This window comes from Colletotrichum fructicola, assembly GCF_000319635.2.
Source record: "Colletotrichum fructicola Nara gc5 chromosome Unknown KSG_Nara_v1_contig01, whole genome shotgun sequence".
In the NCBI taxonomy this organism is placed as follows: Eukaryota; Fungi; Ascomycota; class Sordariomycetes; order Glomerellales; family Glomerellaceae; genus Colletotrichum; species Colletotrichum fructicola.
The window spans coordinates 6,667,597-6,685,921 of NW_027094051.1; the positions used below are offsets into that span (position 1 = coordinate 6,667,597).

Below are 18,325 nucleotides of genomic sequence, written 5' to 3' on the forward strand. Positions count from 1 at the left end.
CGCCTGAGGTGTAATGGGGAGATGAGAAACTAAATAAAGATGACAGACGAGGCTCTGGCTTGTTTCCTTAGAGGTGTCAGCAAGGAGTGTGCCCTGCAGGGGCCCGGAATGGCCAGGGGGCTGAGGGGCCGAGGAGCCAACCCTGGCAGGCTACGAGAAGCAGGTATTTGTACATTAGATCAGACATGGTTTCAGGGGGAGGAAGCCGCATTTCACATCCGTCGCTTACTCCTTTCTCACGATTGGAGTTATGGGCGTTTTGGGTGACTGGTTTATCTCTTTCTTCTAACCTGGTACATACATAACGGCGTGCAACCCTCGGCCTCCGCAGATTGCTGACCTGCTACCTACCGGACTCAACTAAGCGACCAAGACCAGAAGCATCGAACTGTATCTTTCGGAAATCAAGACCCTCTCGAGCCTGCATCAAAGCCTCATTGTAGTTCTCCTTCGCGTACATATGAAATGTTTTACAATAAGCAACCATCGGATAGTCTGTGAAGGGCTTAACCACCACAAAACCGCGCGTAGCATGTAGCATTTCTCTGAGTCTTGGACCTAGCACATGAGCGTCTTCATCCTCTCTGTCGCTTTTGGGAAGCGCAGTCGTCGACATGACTGGTGCTGAATGCGTTCTGTTTGCTTCATGTCTAGCATTTGGTCGCTCTGCGTTGCGGAGAACCTCATCCAGGACCTCAAAACCCAGGCCACGTTGATCGAAGTCAAAGTTCGTTACTGCAGCAATAACGCGGAGGCCTAGCGCACGCTGAGGTGGTGCCTGCTCTTCGATACGCTTCATACCGGCATCAAAGAAAGCTACGATATTGGCTGGTAAAACGTCCGCCACCGTTGGGTTGATAACGTCTGCAGGATGTGCTCGATGAATGTTGTCGAGGCGTAAACGGGCAAGACTAATGTTCATCTCGGCCTGTTCCACAATTCTCCCCGGGAGTTCCTTCAGTGCCTCGTGGTTTTGCGGTTTCGTAATCCGTTTGCCTAGCTCGGAATGTGGAGGCAGGCTTTGGACACCGCTGCCAAGGCCGAGGTCTCCGTGCTCTCTCTCCAGGTCCCAATCAATGTATCGATTGAATTGATTATGGTGATAAAGATTCATCTCGACGTAGTCGAATGGTTGGACGAAGTTTGAAGGATCACAGCTTGGTGTTTGAGAAGGCGTCAGCATGATTTCCACCCACATTTGTCAAAAAACAGCTAAGATAAAAATGCAGAATTGCCAAGTAGAGACCTTGCACCTAATGTTGTTGGTTGGATGTGGAATTGAGAGAAAGATGTTGAGGGAAGAGGAATGGGTTCCAGAACGACTCACCCGGAATTACACAGCTTCTTGTTGTCTCTGCAGACTTGACACAGTACATGTGCCTTCTCCGACTCTATGCCCCTTTCCACGCAACCCTTGCATTTCCAATACACAATGATCTCCGTTCCATTCTTTGGGCATGAGTCGCACTTGACCTTTCGTGGAAGTCTCCTGAGGCTAGGAACGCGTGATGTGAGGAAAACCTTCAACCCGTGTGCTGCCATATCAGAGAGCCCCTTTTCAAGTAACAGGCTGGCGGCGGCGCTGCATCTGTCAACATCATCAATGACCAGAAAGGCTCGAGACAGCTGGTCAAGACGCAAGTAAATGGCCTCTCGCAAGAGCTGGATTCGAAGTCCTTCGGTACTATTTTCCCTCCTAGCATCAAGGTAATTTTGGTGCTTTGTCAAGTGGCCCTCGCTTGCATCTTTCTGTGTACGCCTGGCTTGTAATTGTCGAAATATGCTAAAAAGAAAGTTCTCTAGGAAGCCTCCAGCAGTAACATCGTCTCGCAGAAAAACGGCCATGACGGCATCCATCTCGCCACTGTAAATATGGCGGAGCGCTTTCGTCGCCATTGCTGACAGTGTTGTCTAGAAGAAACAAGAAATATCGGCGTGATTAGCATAGAATACTCAACGGAAGAAAGCGTAGCCGTTTCTAACGAAGGAGTACAGAATCATGGGGGATTTGAAGAAATCTGGCCTGATATTGCCGATTCAAGAATCATAGATGTAATTTGGGAGGAAAAAAAGTATTCTGTTTACCTTTCCAGAGCCTGGAGTCCCGACAAACCATACCATCCAACTTTCGTTCGGATAGCTATGCCAACACTGGAAGGTAGCACCGCTCAGGATTTCATTCCCAAGTGGCGGCCATGTATCTACGGTCGGTTCCTGCCATTCGCTCAATGCCAGCTGCATTTTCTGTTCCTCTTTGTATGCGTCTCTCATGGGTAAGGAGAAGCTTTCCTCAATATCGTTCATCTTCGGAATGGTAGAGTTTGAAGAGGGGGCAATTCACGGGCTCCATGAAGGATTCAGTAGAACGGCGGCGTCGAACATCAATATCCGGAATGAATCGTCCGAGTTGAGATTGGAGGCAACAGGGGACCAGCGCTTCGGAGGTCTGCATAGAGAACTGGATGTGTCAGGTGCTCGAAGATCCTTCTAATCAAAGCTGGCAGCTAAACACAGCCGTGCAGAGGATGTAAGCAGTATTGGGTCGCGCAGCAAGACCCCTGGAGGAAAGAGTTTTCGGCTTTCGTGACACCACACTCGACGGTTAGATGCAGGCCACACATATAGGCAGCAAGCAGCCTGATTCGGCTGATTGCATGTCTAGACTCCTTCAGATGAATCATGGGTGGCTGTTACGACGCGCTGCTTCTGGGAAGGCGGCGGTCAAGCCATGCACCTGCAAGGGCCTGCGCCTTGTAGTGTTTACCAACCATTAAATGCCCACGTTGTTGGTCTTTCAATCCAGAACTGAGTACATCGACGGGTGATTTCATTCCTCATTTTCTGTATCGCCTTCTACGTTACGACGTAAAGACTTTGTATTAATTCCAGGGACTTCAGAGAAAACCAGGAGCTTTGGAAGCATAAGGCATCAGAACAGAGGTAGTCTCAAACTGCTTGTTCTACCACTCGTGCTCCCATGATCAGGGCGGGCCAGTCTTTTGCCGGCCCCCGTGTCTGACCGACTCTAATTTCTGGGCATCATGCAGGTCATGTGGGCTAGGTCCACTTAAAATAAAGATGTCTTGTTGGGTAAGTGAGTCGGCGGCCGCCAGCCTTACGCAACTCTGACTGCCAAGCCAGAGCATTCCCCATACCCCTGAAATATTGTAAGCGCGGTGCTTTATGCCCCCTCGTAAGTGCCATACACAGGCGGGCCCTGGATTTGATGACGAATGAAGGATGTGAGTATGCTTGGTTCTGTGAGGGGCTTCTTTTTTACCAAGTTACTAGACGTTGCGGTCCATCCAGCTGTGAGAATGTATGCGCGGTAGGATTCTGAGCTGAGATGATGTTACAGTAGAACTGGAAAATTCAGGGCCAAATCACAGGCCTACGACGGTCACGTCTTACCAGGACCTAATTTCCAGAAGTAACAAGCGACAACTGCGCTCAAGATGGACGGGAGGCGTACCCGGAATCGAGAGCCAGCAACAGACGCTGTCTCCGATCAGGCTGCGACAGTCAACTGAACAGACATGAAAAAGGAGACATTATCCATCACTTAGAATTGAAGTTGATGGGAGACCTTGTCTTGTAGTTCTCTTTCAACCCAGTCATTCGTTTGGTTACCTAGAACTCTTGACACAAATGATGCTTCTCCAATATTTCATAGTGCTATGGAGCACATGCTGCAGCCTTGCTCTCGCACGACCATCTGTCCGCTCGCCAAGACAGCTTCCACGCCGTCAAGAGGCCCCCGTCGATGAGGTTGAGCACTTGTCAGTATGCGGAGTCATCATTGACGAAGTCAACCAAGGTGAGACCAACTTAAGTATTCGGGGTATGTATTGAACGAGGAGAGCTGACAAAAACAGGATTCAACGCCTTTTATGCGATCGATGTATACGACTGCCTGATCAGCGTTCCATTCCATCAGGCCCCAGCGCTCCGTTTTATCGAATACTACAACACGACGATGCAGTTCCAAAGCACTCTGGCTCACTTAAAAAGCCCACCTCCGGGATACCAGCAGCCCGCCTTCGACTTCATGGGTGGCCTTGAAGAGCTCAAGCGCAACGTCACAGCGGGGTACTTCACAAGACAGTACGACTTTGAAGTCGCTCTGCAATACCTGGTTTACGCCCTGAACGATGCCCATGTTGACCTGTATGCGGGTATTCTATCTGTGTTCTCATTTGCAAGCCCAGTTTCTCTGGTGTCAGCATCGATTGATGGGAAAGAGACGCCAAAAGTATATTTTGCAGGTACGCAGGATCCCACATGCATGACCTTGGCGGGCTTGCTAAACTCTGATGCGCAGACGACATCCTCAATCGCCAGGAGAACAATCTCGAGACCCCGATATCCGCCGTGTCACACATCAATGACGAACCAGTCGCTGAGTATCTTGCAAGGTTCGCGTCGCTGCAGTCAGTTGGCATGCTTGAACCCCACGCCGACTGGAACGAACTCATGGATAGCCCCGTTCAAGACATTCAGGGAATATTCAGCATCTTCGCCGGTGCAAGCACTTTCTTTCCAGGCGAAACCATCACCTTTTCCTTCGAAGACCCAAGCATGGAAAAGGTGGAGTTACATTGGCTCGCTGTCTACAATATCGCAGAGTTCACAGGCCCTCTGGAGACTCCAGGCGACTTCTACAACTTCTTCGTCCTCGGTCTGCTGCCTGCTTCATACTACAATGTTTCACTCCCGAAAGTTTTCGGGGGCTCATCTGGTACAGAAGACGTGACCGCGGATGGTGCAACGGACGACGCCCCAGCGGATGGTGCAGCCGAGGACGGAGCGTCAGACGGAGCGTCAGGCAGTAGCTGGTACGAGGCGAGCTTTCATGCCTTTCCAGAAAATCCAGATGTTGTCCAGGATGATCTCGGTCTTTACGAAGGCGGGATTCTTACCGGATACTTCTATGAGGACATGTCTACAGGTGTGCTAAGTACACCCCATTTCAACCAGTATGGTCTCGAGGTGGAGAGCTTTGCCCAGTCGCTTGCAAAGTTTATTACTGGGGCCAAGGAAAGAAAACTGTCGCATATTATCATCGACCTTCAGAAGAATGTTGGCGGGTCGACAGGCGTTGCGCTTCTGCTCTTTCGCGAATTCTTTCCTGGCGTCGATCCTTTCGCAGGTAGCCAGCGACGCAGCCATGAGCTCGGCAATACGTTAGGTTCGGCCACGACGCGATACTGGCAAAGCCTCACAGCCAACACTGAGGAGAGGTTGGAGCTGGTGGCAAACGAGTGGGTGATTGCGACGCGGATCAACGACGAGACTGGCAATGATTTCACGTCATGGGAGGAGTACGAGGGGCCCAGACGACAGGCTGACGACGACTTTTCACTCGTGGTATGCCCTGCCCATTTCCTCCTCAAGTTTCTGCGCTGACTCTTACACCTTTCAGGAGCGATACGATCTCAAGAACCCGAGTTTTCATACTGCCGCATTTGATGGGTGCCTCCTCGATCGATATCTGAACGACGACGATGAAAACACTAGAGTGATGTGGAAGCCCGAAAACGTAGTCATCGTAAGTACATGACATGACTTCAAGGTCACAACAGCACCGTCTAATATCGTGCGGTCTTTAGCTCACCGACGGAACTTGCTCCTCGGCCTGTGCTTTGTTTCTGGAGCTCGCAAAGAACCAGGCCGGTGCCCGCACCGTCGTCGTAGGCGGTGCTCCGAAGGCTGGTCCCATGCAAGCAGCTAGTGGAAGTCGCGGCGCACGCGTTTATACCGGCAGCTTGCTCGATGATGAGATGAGCTGGATCGGCGAAAAGGATGAAGCTGTTCAGCCCCTGTTGCCTCCCGATCGGAATGACACCGGCATCTTTATTGATCACGTTTCATTCAACCTTCGTGACCAGCTGCGCAAGGACGACACCTCTATGCCACTTCAGTTTCGCTACGACCCAGCCGATTGCAGGCTGTACTTCACTCTCGACAATGTTTACAACATGACCGCTCTCTGGCATGACGTTTTCCGCGCTGCATTTGAGGACCCGAGTATTTGTGTGGAGGGCTCGACGGAGTACGCTTCGCAAGGTGGCAGGGACAAGCCCCCGCCAGACTCATCTGCAGTTGCGGCCCCCACCCCCAGACCTGGGGTAACCTTCACTGTTGATCACGATCCATCCACCGATAACGGCCTCCCAGCTGGCGAGGTTCTAGCCAAGCACAGCCCTAGAAGCCCAGACACATGGGGACCATGCCCAGCGGGAACAAGCACATGCTCATCAGACGGCCGACGCTGCCGAACCATCAGATATACTTGCGATGAGGGAGTGTTTGACGAGACAGCTTGCGCCCCGTCCTGTCAAGTCCAGCCTGGCAAGCCTTGTATCGCTTTCAAGGCCGATAACATTGAGAATTCATCCCAGTCATCGACAAAGCTGAAGAGAGCTGCGGTCGCTCAAAAGAATCACATGACTCCTCGTCCGTCAGATCATGTGAAAGGCTCCAAAGCACCTGCCAAGAACCGCATCCCCAAGACTGGATACAAGAGGCCCAAGCATAACGAACCGAACTTGTGCTCTGGTAGGACCCAATTTCCCGGCGTCGGTCGAAAGAAAGTGGGGGTGTGGCCTCCACGGACGGGGTCTTCTTGATGAAATGACTTGCCAGGGAACTGGACGTGCAGACCGTAGGTCGACTACAATGTATCAGGGGAGGGAGGACGGCGGTGGTCACAAAATGCACTGATGATCAGTTTTGATCTCACTGAGCTCATAATTCATGGTCGTTAGTCGACAGTGTCGAGATACAAGAAGCTAGTAATGAAACATGTCGCTGATCACAGGGTACATATCTATTACCCTGATTCAAGGTGCTCAATGTATTGACGCGTTGTTCCCGTAGCTTAGAGGCGTATTAAAGTGCTCACAGCGTCCACGCCCCTTTCAATTCTAGCGAGAACGATTTTCTGTGCCATAGCTCGTGTGATCCTGCCCTCAAGCCAAGCTACTGCTTCTTCCAGGTCTTGCTGGTGTTGCGGCCAGCACTAGCCGGCCAGTCGGTTCCCTCATATTGTCTGCCTCTGAACCGTCGGCCGAACCAGGGCCACGCAGATGCGCCAGCTCAACCTCCTCTTGGCATCTCGCATCTTCTTTGATGCGTACTTCAATGTTCCCCGCAGAACCCTTTGGTATCTTTGCTCTCAGACGTTGGGAAACCTTTTGCATCGACTCCACGGAGTTGAGTGATTCAAAACCAACATCTACGAGAGCTTGCCGTTCTTCGTGACAAATACGTGCATGAAAAAAGAGCGTGAGTGGGCTTGACAACCACAGGCCGACACCGCTTCTGTGTGTTTCTAGGAAGGCAGCGACTAGAAATAGCGTGGATAACAGAAGCAAGACTGTAGGCAAGGCAAGCCACGCCCAGCGCACGATGACAAGCTGCTGCTGAACCCAGACGTTACCCCGCACGGATTGGTCGGGTGACAGTATTGGGTCCTTGTTTCGAATTACAATAGACCCGTTCATCCGCATTTGAGTTGTGACTAAATCCGCCATGTTCTGTATCGCAAGAACTGTATCGTTGGCGTTGTAAAGAATAGCTGGAATACTATCGCCCATGAGTTGATCGGCGGCACTGGCTATCCCTGCCGTGCCTTTTAAGAAGTCTGGATCGATGCCAAATTGACTTGCCATAGCGACAAATCCATTGTGAGGCACGACAAAGGTACTATTCGCGTTCGACGAAGTCTGTTTGAGGCGATATACCAAGCCAGCAAGGCGCCAGGATTCAATGTGTGGATCCGCAATAGTCGTTCCGTTGCTGTTGAATTTGGTCACGTTCTGAGCGTTCTCAGCGCGCACGACTTCTTCAAGAATTTCCTCCGAATATACTCCATTCGTGACGCTTGGCCGCACATTTCTTAGGCAAAAATATATAGCGCATCTGAAAGCCTCAATCGTTGGATTAAACTGCTTGGGATTAATATGCAAAGGGGTTTCCTTTACCCACTGAACTATAGCTGTTGTTGCGGTCATTTCCGCGAATGGCTCCAATAGTTCCGGCACCGATCTAGGCAAGGTTGAATCGATACCGAATCTTAAAGTATACGATCCGTTCAGCAAATCATCAATGATCTTATCGTTTGGTGCAGAGAAGAGACGAGTTTCTGGATCCAGGTGTACACTAGAGGAGATTTTGTGGCACGTTGAGCTGATAGCAAGAGTACCAAAGGGATCCCACGTGCAATTTCCAGTCGGACATATGAATGGCGGGGTAGGGATTGAGAGAGGATTTGGAGCCAGTAGTCCTGCCCGAATGGCCGCTTTAATGTCGTAAGGGATGGAATTATCTGGATTCTTGTTAAACGAAACCTGTAATGCAATGAGGCACAAGCACTCACGAGCATTGACAACCTCGGCCCAACCTACAAGATCGCCGCCCCAAGAATACGAAGTAACTGCCTCTGCATTGGGACTATAATGCGGGTCGATGTTGGAGATGGATATAAACGTGACGCTTTGTTGGAAAAATGGACCAAGTGCCGTGGCTGCTAAGACTACCCAAGCGCCTATACTAGCCAAATGTCTGCCGCATACTGGTCAGTTGGCCTCCCGACAGTAATACTGAGAATATACACCATACATGGAGCGTAACTTGAATAGCAACAACAAGCTTCCGATGGAAGATCCTCTGCTGGCAGAATCATATGCGCAGAGGTCATCTAGAGATCGGCCGCGCGGATGCGTAAACCATATCCATCCGAATTGGCTAATGCAACTCGTAACAGGGAGCAGTAAACTGGCCCGAAACACCGTCGAAAGAACAGAGATGATTGCATTAAGCGTTACACTGTCACTCCAAGACCCCAATGACCAACGGGGGTTAGGCTTGCGATCGTAGGTTCGGAGCAGAACGATGACCCCAAAGAGTGCGATTGCCGCAAGAACGAGAGATAAAATCTCGTAGATCAAGCTGTAAACCGAAGGTGGTGAACGATGTGGTCTATCCTCTGATGATCGCATCGGTGGCTCATCTTCGTCACTTGTCAATGATCCAGAGTCGTTAAGAAGTGGATCGTCACGTCCGTTAGGTGGTGGTCGTGCAACGTCAGCGGTGAACGCGCTGGTCGGTCTCAGACTATGGGGAGGCATTTCTCCACGATACGAGATTGCCGGCTTGGTTAAAAGATTTGGAGAGAGGGATTGACAGGTGCATACAAAGGACAGGGAAGCTTCTATATCCGGGTTCTCGCTGATAACAGTGGAACGGCAATGATGGACTTGGGGGAAGACGCACCTTTTAACCCCGTAACAGATTTATTTCTAGATCGACTCAGCCTGCTCAGCCTGCCTACGAGCTGATGACATGTTCGTAGAGGCTATGGGAAGGTGTGCACACCATGGAGTGCTGCGGATATGTAAGGCTGGCCAATGACGCATCTCCATGAACTGTGCCTCATGCAATCCTCAAGCTGGCACATGATGCATCCAGCTGACGGACTTTGGGGTCCTCATAGGCTGAAAACTTAACTCCATAGAAAGTCCGAGGGCCAGCCAATGATGTCTTGTTTTCAGGATTGAATGGCGTCCTCGATGGGATAATGCTTTCACCTATCTATGTGACAGATGTCGGAGTCTGTTGGCGCATTTCATACAGTCTTCATGTTTCTCATATGGCGAGCCCAGAGTTCACTAACAGTGCCTAGTAAGTATCATCTCCCCAGAGAAAGAGTATACATGTATCGAGAAGGGGTTCTTTTCCAATCGCTGCAGAGGAAGAAGCGTGTCTAATCACGTGTGAGTGTTAGTCGCAGTAGTCGTCCTTTTATTTAGGCGGATATTTCTGGCTGATCGGGACACAGCATGACTCCCACGATTAATATGGTTATCTCGGTTCTCATCCCCATCATCTTTCTTATTGGCTGTGCTGTCACTATTTCCACGTTAACGCATGCATAATCCCTTTCGATCTGAATAGAAAGACCCTTCAAGAACTGCGAACTTGTAATGCGCAAGTAGATATCTTTTTTAACCTCGGAGTGCCAAAAAAGAAAGTGTAAAACTGCAATGAGGGTGCCCCGGAAGGGAACACAAGAGGATGGCTATATAGGAAGACAAACGACTCAGGAAGCTCCACGGAAGGTATCTTGGGTAACTGGATTATTACAAAATGACAGGAGGGAAGGTAACAAGCAGTTCACAATAGTCATATACATTACGAAGGTTGGATCTTCTCAATCAGCGCATCGAATCATGGTCATCATCATAAATTGCTGACTTTGGTGAACATCTATCAGTAAAGTCCCAGTTCCCAGCATGAAAACTTATGTAGTGCTGTCGATGTACTGTTTTCACCACCACCTGCTTGTGCGCAGGGCTTTTGATGCACGAATGGCTCGATCGCCGCTAGCCTCGGCACATCAGCGTACAAGCGTGTTGTGATGGCAGTGCGATCGTTTGCAAATAGTTCCAAGACACTGACGTCGAAAAGGATTCGAAGATACAGAAGCTCCTGTTTCGTGTTACTGCCCGACTCGTCGACATACGTGAAAAGTGTATGAGGCGCCGTCTCTTCCACGACGACAACTCCTGACTCCTTTGTTGACTGGTCTCGCTTTATTGTGATTCTCTCAGTCGAAGGATCGAATTCTATAGTTGCCTCTTGTGCGTCATCTGGGCACTTCAGTCAGCGACCATGCATCTTTCTCAAGAGGGGCAGAGTAATACTTACTGCCTGCAAAAGTGAACTTTAGTCCAGCCGACTCAAGTTGAGGTGAAATCTCGAACGACACGACGACTTCTAGGGTTGAGCATCCCTGGGGGAAGATGAATCCATCTCCTGATCTGACCGGATGTATCGACCTTCTCAGACCCCTCAGTCTGTCATCCGGGATGGCGCAAAGTGTTGTTACTTCGAAGGTAGGCTCGTCGCTTCCTTCCTGAACACCGTCCTGGCGGAGACCGATGGATGATATCTCTTCAAGAGACGAGACAAGAGACTTCGTCACTCTCCTCAGTCTCTGAATCTTCAGAACTCGTGGGACTGATAGGAACCCAGCCCAGCCTTGTCGCCTCTTCAACTCGATCGGTAGATCCTCCTCAACGACCCATCCCACAATTATCCGTTGATTTGTCTTTGGATCCCAGAAAGAGTTGCCGGCGTAGTAGGCTCCATGGTCAAGAGGTCCACCATACAGGTGCTTCAACCTAGGTTGTCCGTCGTGTGCTTCGATAGTCCCGCACATCCAGAGTTGACCGTGGTCTTTGTCGAAATCTGAGCGACCTCTGCTCTTCTCCGTAGCTAGCAAACCCTCAACTCCCATGATCAGGAAGTCATGCGTTCTTTCGTCGTCCGGATCTTGTAGGCTGAGGAAGTTTGTCACTTCCCAGTTGGCGCCGTGGTCGGCTGACCATCTCGGTGATTGAGAGAAGTTGCAAGGAAGGGATACTAGAGGCGAAAGAAAAGACCACTTCGTAATATCCTCACTGTCAAGTCGGTAGATAAATGGCGTCGGTCCTTGGCCAAGAAGTCCACCAGAAACGATGCCATATAGTGTCTCCTCTGAGTCTCCTAGAGCTTTAGCCATTGAAGGCCATGTGGAAACGAAGGGGTCTCTCCATCCCGTCACCTTGAGATCTGTCGGTGGACCAGGTAATATCGGAGTTGCGTGGCGGTCCCAAGTCCTCCCACTATTCGTTGATGTTGCCAGACTTAATCCTTCTGATCCATAGTTGTAAGGTAACGTGTGGTGAATAGGGAGTATCCTGGCAGAGGTGTAGAATGTCGTCATCTCCCCAGGACGAAGCTCAACAGGCGATAGACATCCCGTAAAAACACCACCTTGGTCTTCCGTTTCGGTCGGGACGATCGACGGTTCGACAGAGACATCCCATGAGAGTAGGTCGCGAGAGGTTGCGGCTCCCCATTTGATGTTGCCCCATTCAGGAGTATCTGGGTTCCATTGAAAGCCGATATGGTAACAGTCGTTGGCTCGGTCGTAGCCAGGTGCACACGGGTCGTTGAGCCATCCTTTCGGTGCAATCAGGTGGAATTTCGGCCTCCATTTCTTAAATGCATCTTCTTTGCTGAGAAAGACGTCACCGTCGTCGGGTTCCGAAACAGAGGTGGATCTTGAGTGTACACATGAACCCCCTTCTGAAGCTGAGTTCCCTGAGGATTCAGGATGGGCAAAAGTAGGACTGCTCGGCTGCTCTGATGACATGGCTGCAAGTCCAATTATCGAATCTAAAATATCAAAGTAGAAACATCAGCTCTGTAGGGCATTTTTGATGCGAACATCCGCTTGATATTTCCGGCAGGTTGGCATGTTGCTTTGAAAGGCCCCCATCGGCGCGGGAGCGGCTCGCCGCAATCGTCGCTAAATTGAACTTGCCATTTTCGGACAGTCGCCGATCACGTTCCACCTAGACAGCTGAGCCACTTCGCAACGATAATTCAACCTGCGGCAACAAACAACGTCTGCCCAGAATCAAGGAGCAAGTGACCACTCCGGGATGCTGTGCACTGTGCATCCGCGGAACGTGATTGCCATGTTGTGTAACCTGGGGCACGCTGCAGAATTATCGGGCCTACTAAACCAGGGGTTGGTTGGCTGCTAACGTTTCCGTCGGCTAGCAATAATCACACTGGACTTGCAGATGGTTCGGACTTTGAGCGGATTTGCAGACCCGGGGAAGGCTCCGCAAGCTTGTTTTTTTTTGCAGTCCAACTTTCTGTTGTTCGCCCGACTCTGGCTTTCTCTGCTCGACGATGACGCTACATCGCGAGGTTTTCTGTTCACGGTGCGTGATTGATTTCCCCCTCGCCATTCAATACAAAGAAGGGGCCTCCCTGATTGCATAATCGAAAATAGTTAAGCGTTTCAGCACGGAGCGGGATGCCCGCACTGGCACCCCATGTTCTTAGTGCGGAGGCGGCGAAACTTTCCTCATCCCGCACTACTCTCCGACCTCATGCAGCCCGGCCGACGCGGTATGTCTGCCCAACGTCGCGACCAGTCAGTACCATAAGACGGCGCCCCGGCTGACGTTCGTCGCGTGTTTTGTTGCTCGCCATGGGCGATCAATATCAGATCGTCTTGGACCAGACCCTCTCGCGCGTCCTCCAGCCACGCGCGTGCGACCACTGCTTCGTGCGCAAAGTCAAGGTGAGAAATTCCAGGCCGTCCGTCAATAGCCACCCGGCCCGGCTATGTTTATCCCGCCGGCCTGGTACTAATACTGATATGCCGCTCCGGTACAGTGCGAAAGGACCATCCCGTGCAAGACATGCATCGACACGGGGCTCACCTGCTCGTACCAGCGCAGGCCGCAGTACAAGTTCAAGGCTTCAGCTGACGGCAGTACGAGTGGAAAAGGCGGCACGAAAGATTCTTCGCAACGCACGAAGAAAAAGGCGGCGCGAAGATTGCAAGAATCTCAAGACAGTCAAACACCAATTGAATTGACTTTCGACAGTAAAAACGCATCGGTTGATCCAGGGCGCGAACATCGATTCGTGCTGTCAACTCATCAATGCTTTAATGATGGCGGTCTTACAGCAGCTAGTGGGGACTGGTTCGGCCAATCCAGTATCGTGGAGTTGGATAACGATAATGAGACACATCGACGCCCATCAACAAGCCTAGCACCGATGGAGAGAGTTCCCGAGTTCACACCAGTAGCATTTCCAGATTTCTCACTAGCTGGCATGCACAACCTACCAGAGTCAATACGGTCTCACACCTCGGATCCACTATCCATGGTGCGGATGAACCCATCACCAAAACTAGCACACGCTCAACTCAGATGGCGGCCACCTTCACCGAAGCATTCATCGCCAGCTCTCAGCGCTGCCTACCTATCTCCGCTGGGTCCTGCCAGGATATCACAACTCATCAACATATTCCTAGCTCGACTTCATTTATCCATGCCGTTCTTCAGGAGGTCATTCTTGCTGGTAAATCTCAGAAGTCGTCGGCATGAATATGACCGTCAGTTCAACGCCTTGGTGCACAGCATTTGCGCCTACACACTATTCCAGGCAATACACGCTCAAGATAAGCCTCTACTACCAGATCGCCTGAAATTAGCCGAATCGGTACTGTCATACGTGGCAGAACAGCACGGAGGGGCGGACTTTGGGCAAGACCCGTCGGTGGAAGCCGTGATGACCAGTTTCTTCCTCTTCGGGTGTCAATTCTGCCGCGGCAATCATAATGCCGCAACGGTGCGGTTTCGTGAGGCTCTCACCTTGGCAGAGATTATGAGACTGCATGATCCATCAAGCTATGGTAACATTAGCCCTGATGAGATGGATCGGAGAGTACGAACGGTAACGGCGCTGGCGTTTGTGGAAAGGTGAGTCTGCATCCCGTCAAGTGCTGCGACGGAACGGAATCAGGACACTGACCGCCATTTTCAGGATATATGCGCTGCAACATGGCTCTACGTTACAAATGCCTCGCCTGATGGGTCTGGATATCATGGCTTTCCACAGGCTCATCAAGCGTGTCTCGTCAGCCGAAGAAGCTGTGGAAGATTTAGCTGTTGAGGGCTTAGGTCGCATGATCGACCAGATTGACTTCGTCGACGAGACGGTCGTGCGATGCTGGAAGTCCGACTGCAACCTGGATCCAAACACAAATCACATATCCGCAGAGAAGCTGGTGCAGCTCCTAAGACGATATAGTAAGCCATTAGAAGCGAGTCCGTCTATGGAAAAGGGAGGTGCCCAACACGCGGATATTCTGCTCACCCGACATTGGATCCGCAATATGCTCTGGAACCTCGCCTTCCGCCACGGCTTCACCAGTCTCGCTGACCCCAACGTGGAGCTACGGCCTGACTACGCTATCGACATCGCCGCCGAGACAATTGACGCCTGCGACTTTTTCGATATCCGTTGCTTAGAAACGCACGGAGTTGGACTGGCAGAAAAGCTGTATGATATCGCGAGCAACTGCGTACGAATTGCGCAGACATTCCCGGCTAATGGCGGCGCGTTTGCCGGTGACTTTGGAATACCCACCTCGGACCATGATTCCTGCGCTACGTCCATGAGTGGAACTCTAGACTCAAGCTCGTCAGCAAGCGACCCATCCGGATGGGTGACCCAAATGCCTACCATCGAGATGGACTGGGCGGCCTCGAGGACAGCCCAAGTGATGGAAATCCTCAACAGGTTTCTCGCATTATTCGCACTGTTCCGCAAGGGAAAGCATCCGTTCCTCAAGCCATTCGTGCAGCTCATGGCAGGCCTGGACTTTCCCCAGATAGCCATGGGCGACCCGCCATGGGATGACGGCGTGCATATGCCGCTTGTTATGTAGATAGGACTTGCACCAATGATCGTCAGGGTGTAGATGGGACGGGGATTATGATTTGGCGTTCAGGGTAAATTATTCGGCAGTGGGTAAAATGTTCGGTAAAGAACAATGGAGAGTTATTCTTTTTTTTCCGTACCGGAGAGTGCTTACAATTCCCATCCTTGGATAATGGCAAAGGCTGAAACCGCCAACTGGCCCCCCGCACACTGCCCGCGCGCTTGTCATTCACCCGAATATTTTGAGCGAACACTTTGCCCGAAAGGCTGTCCCCGGGCCGCCGCTTCGAAACCTTTCCTAATCGGGACAGTTCCCGACAGAAACTGCCGCTGTCTTGAACGTGGCATGGCAGGGTGCTCCCGGGCGATACTTGGCATGCTATTTGTTAGCCCGTCCCTACGATGGCATCTTGCAGATCCGCGGCGGAAATGTTGCCTGGGCTTTTATGCGGGCGATAAGCCGGGCTGATGGCGTAACCGTGTTTTCGACGCCTTTCCCAGTCATGGCGGCGTCGCTTGAGCATATTTCCGTCGTCGTTTTGACTCAGACACAGAACGCGTCGGGTCATCCCCCGAGCGCTATGAGGGCCCCGCGATCTGAGTACTTCTCGCATCTGACGTCAATAAGACCAAAACTGAAGCACAGTCAGCATGGCTTTTTATCTCTGAATGTCTTCATCGGCATACCCGCTTTCTCAACGACACAACTTGGGAAATTTTGTGACTGTCCTAGGGGAACTATGAGGGGGCAGCTGGCTGCTGCGGCTGTATGCGTGCTCCGAAGAACTCGATACGTCTTCTGAAGCAAGACTCAAAACTATAATCAATCATAATACCATCCCTTTAAGCGCGAAATCAGACTGCTCCGCATGCTCGTCCCCGAGAGCATCGGCCATCGCAATCCATATCGCCGGCCAGTCTCGCAGGTCGGACCGCGACCTGGCGGTGATTGTGGGGCCGCAAACGCCGATTTCGGACGGACTCCGCCCGCCGGAAGAAAACCTCAATCGGCACACGTGACCCATCTTGTCTCTCTCAACAACCTGCACCTTTTGAACCTCACTCACAACCGCGCATCTTCCAAACGGCCAATCTCAAAAAACAAGCCGCCAAAAACAACAGAATATTCCGGCGTTATCCTTCCACCATTCAAAATGTCGACAACACCATCGCAACCCCCGGCCACCTCCGCCGTCCCGGCGCAATCCGACCCTGCGGCCTTCGCCCACATCCAGAACTACATCGAGACCCGCTGCAACGCCTCTCCCATCTACAACTTCCTCTTCAACCCCGGCCTGAAGCTTACCCACGTTTCCAAGGGCCTCGTCGTCGCACGTCTGCCCGTCACCGCTAACCATCTCAACTCCTCCAGCAGCATCCACGGCAGCGTCTCGGCCACCATCGTCGACTGGGCGGGCGGTCTGGCCATTGCAGCGTGGGATCTGCGTGAGGCAACCGGCGTGAGCGTTGATATCAACATCAGCTACTTGTCGGGCGCAAAGCTGGGTGATGAGATCGAGATTGAGGGCAAGGTTGAGAAGGTCGGCGGCAGCTTGGCTTTTACGCATGTCAACATTTACAAGGTTGCTGCCGATGGATCGAGGGGCGCGACTGTGGCGAATGGAAGGCACACCAAGTTTGTGCGTAGCAGGTAACTCGGCATTATAGCCGAGAGGGAGAAGGATGGACGACTGGCGGGTGCATGGACTGGAGTTCATGATTATTAACATACCTACCTAGAGGTTCTTCTTAACATCACAAAGACCTTCAAACACTACTCCAATAGATATATTCAATAAGAAAATATCTATGATCATTGTTTCGGTGGTGGGTTTGGAAGCCATCCATCTGGTGCAAATTCTATTGGGCAGGGCAGGCCAAGTGCGCTTCAAAATGGTCTGCTGCCATTTGAAGCATTCCTCCTGCAGTCTGCCAAATGGTCCCAGACGTGAAAACACTGAGCAACTTGCCCCCTCTGAAGCTCGTCGGCTACGAAAGTTTGCCTCACAAACTCGCTTGACCCGACCCAATGGTCCAGCGGCCGGGAGATGAGCCTGATGACTTCGTCGTCTCAAGCTTGCGGGTACTTAGGTCCTTGGAGCTTGGGAGCGATGAACTCGTGTCTCTTCAGGCTGCCAATTTATTTGGGGAAAGTATTTGATTTTCCTTTCGTACTTGAGAAAGAAAATTGTCATTGTTGTCTTCTTGTCTTTTATCCAACTGTATGCTTACCTATGTACTCCGGAACCATGTCGTTTGATTAGCTCAGCTTTTCATTCACCTTTGAACACCCAATCTCCGAATGCGCTGGTATATTGGCGGCTTGTTTCAACGCATCAGCTTCCCGATCTGTCTGCATTCCTCATTTATTTTCTAGCACTTAATGAACCGAAACCTACACGCTCTGCTCACTTCCTAGAACAGAGGACATGCAAGTCTCCTGTTGGCCACACATAGAGTCCATAGATCTACAAACCCTTTCATTCGGGACCTATTGGTTTGGCTGCAAGTCGCTTCGAGATTGTGTATTCAAGGGTATATGATGATGCTGAGGAAGTTATGTGTGTTGTGCCTGCCTTGCACCTCGAAGTCCCAGCCTCGAGATGCGGCATTGATGATTTGTTCAAAATGTTCAGTGACACATTCCGCCGACAAAAGCATTGTTGGGCCTTGCTTGAACGATGAACCCAACAGCCCAGGTAATAGGATTGACCTGCTTGTGTTGAGTGTCATAGTCTCATCTGAAGCACATGCGTACTTTCCAAGGCCGAATCCCAGCTCAACCGGTGTAAGTCTTCAGATGGAGGGGTGCCAGTAACCTGCCACTCCACAAAGACTTGACATAGTCCTTTCTGCATCATCAACAACTAGGGAATAGCTATCAAATCACGGCGAAAGTTCAGCAGGGATCTCAGCTACAATCTTGTAACACGATATACTAGTCAATTTCTAACTTGCACCAACCCGGTTGCGTGGGGGCAAACTAATGGAATACCTCCAGCGATCTTCTCATTCTACCGGC

At 51.2% G+C, this 18,325-nt stretch overlaps 5 protein-coding genes across 5 annotated transcripts; 3 read left to right on the plus strand and 2 right to left on the minus strand.

Annotated features, from left to right (window-relative positions):
* Positions 1–343: 343 nt before the first annotated feature.
* Positions 344–1,183, minus strand: CGGC5_v001899 (uncharacterized protein; the record flags this gene model as incomplete). The annotated part of the gene is made up of 1 exon (XM_032028908.1): positions 344–1,183. One exon carries the CDS (start codon positions 1,181–1,183, stop codon positions 344–346), a length of 840 nt encoding a protein of 279 aa, XP_031891186.1.
* A 2,468-nt stretch (positions 1,184–3,651) lies between these two features.
* Positions 3,652–6,629, plus strand: ustP-3 (Peptidase S41 family protein ustP; the record flags this gene model as incomplete). The annotated part of the gene is made up of 5 exons (XM_032028909.1): positions 3,652–3,817; positions 3,876–4,265; positions 4,322–5,367; positions 5,423–5,548; positions 5,610–6,629. The coding sequence occupies 5 exons, from the start codon at positions 3,652–3,654 to the stop codon at positions 6,627–6,629; spliced, it is 2,748 nt and encodes a 915-aa protein (XP_031891185.1).
* Positions 6,630–10,272: 3,643 nt separating this feature from the next.
* INVA (Beta-fructofuranosidase, cell wall isozyme) lies at positions 10,273–12,202 on the minus strand (the record flags this gene model as incomplete). The annotated part of the gene is made up of 2 exons (XM_032028911.1): positions 10,273–10,652; positions 10,711–12,202. 2 exons carry the CDS (start codon positions 12,200–12,202, stop codon positions 10,273–10,275), a joined length of 1,872 nt encoding a protein of 623 aa, XP_031891179.1.
* Positions 12,203–13,054: 852 nt separating this feature from the next.
* Positions 13,055–15,310, plus strand: CGGC5_v001902 (putative sucrose utilization protein SUC1; the record flags this gene model as incomplete). The annotated part of the gene is made up of 4 exons (XM_032028914.1): positions 13,055–13,147; positions 13,243–13,342; positions 14,099–14,339; positions 14,404–15,310. The coding sequence occupies 4 exons, from the start codon at positions 13,055–13,057 to the stop codon at positions 15,308–15,310; spliced, it is 1,341 nt and encodes a 446-aa protein (XP_031891434.1).
* Positions 15,311–16,457: 1,147 nt separating this feature from the next.
* On the plus strand, positions 16,458–16,958 carry ACOT13 (Acyl-coenzyme A thioesterase 13; the record flags this gene model as incomplete). Its single annotated transcript, XM_032028915.1, has 1 exon — positions 16,458–16,958. One exon carries the CDS (start codon positions 16,458–16,460, stop codon positions 16,956–16,958), a length of 501 nt encoding a protein of 166 aa, XP_031891435.1.
* Positions 16,959–18,325: the final 1,367 nt, after the last annotated feature.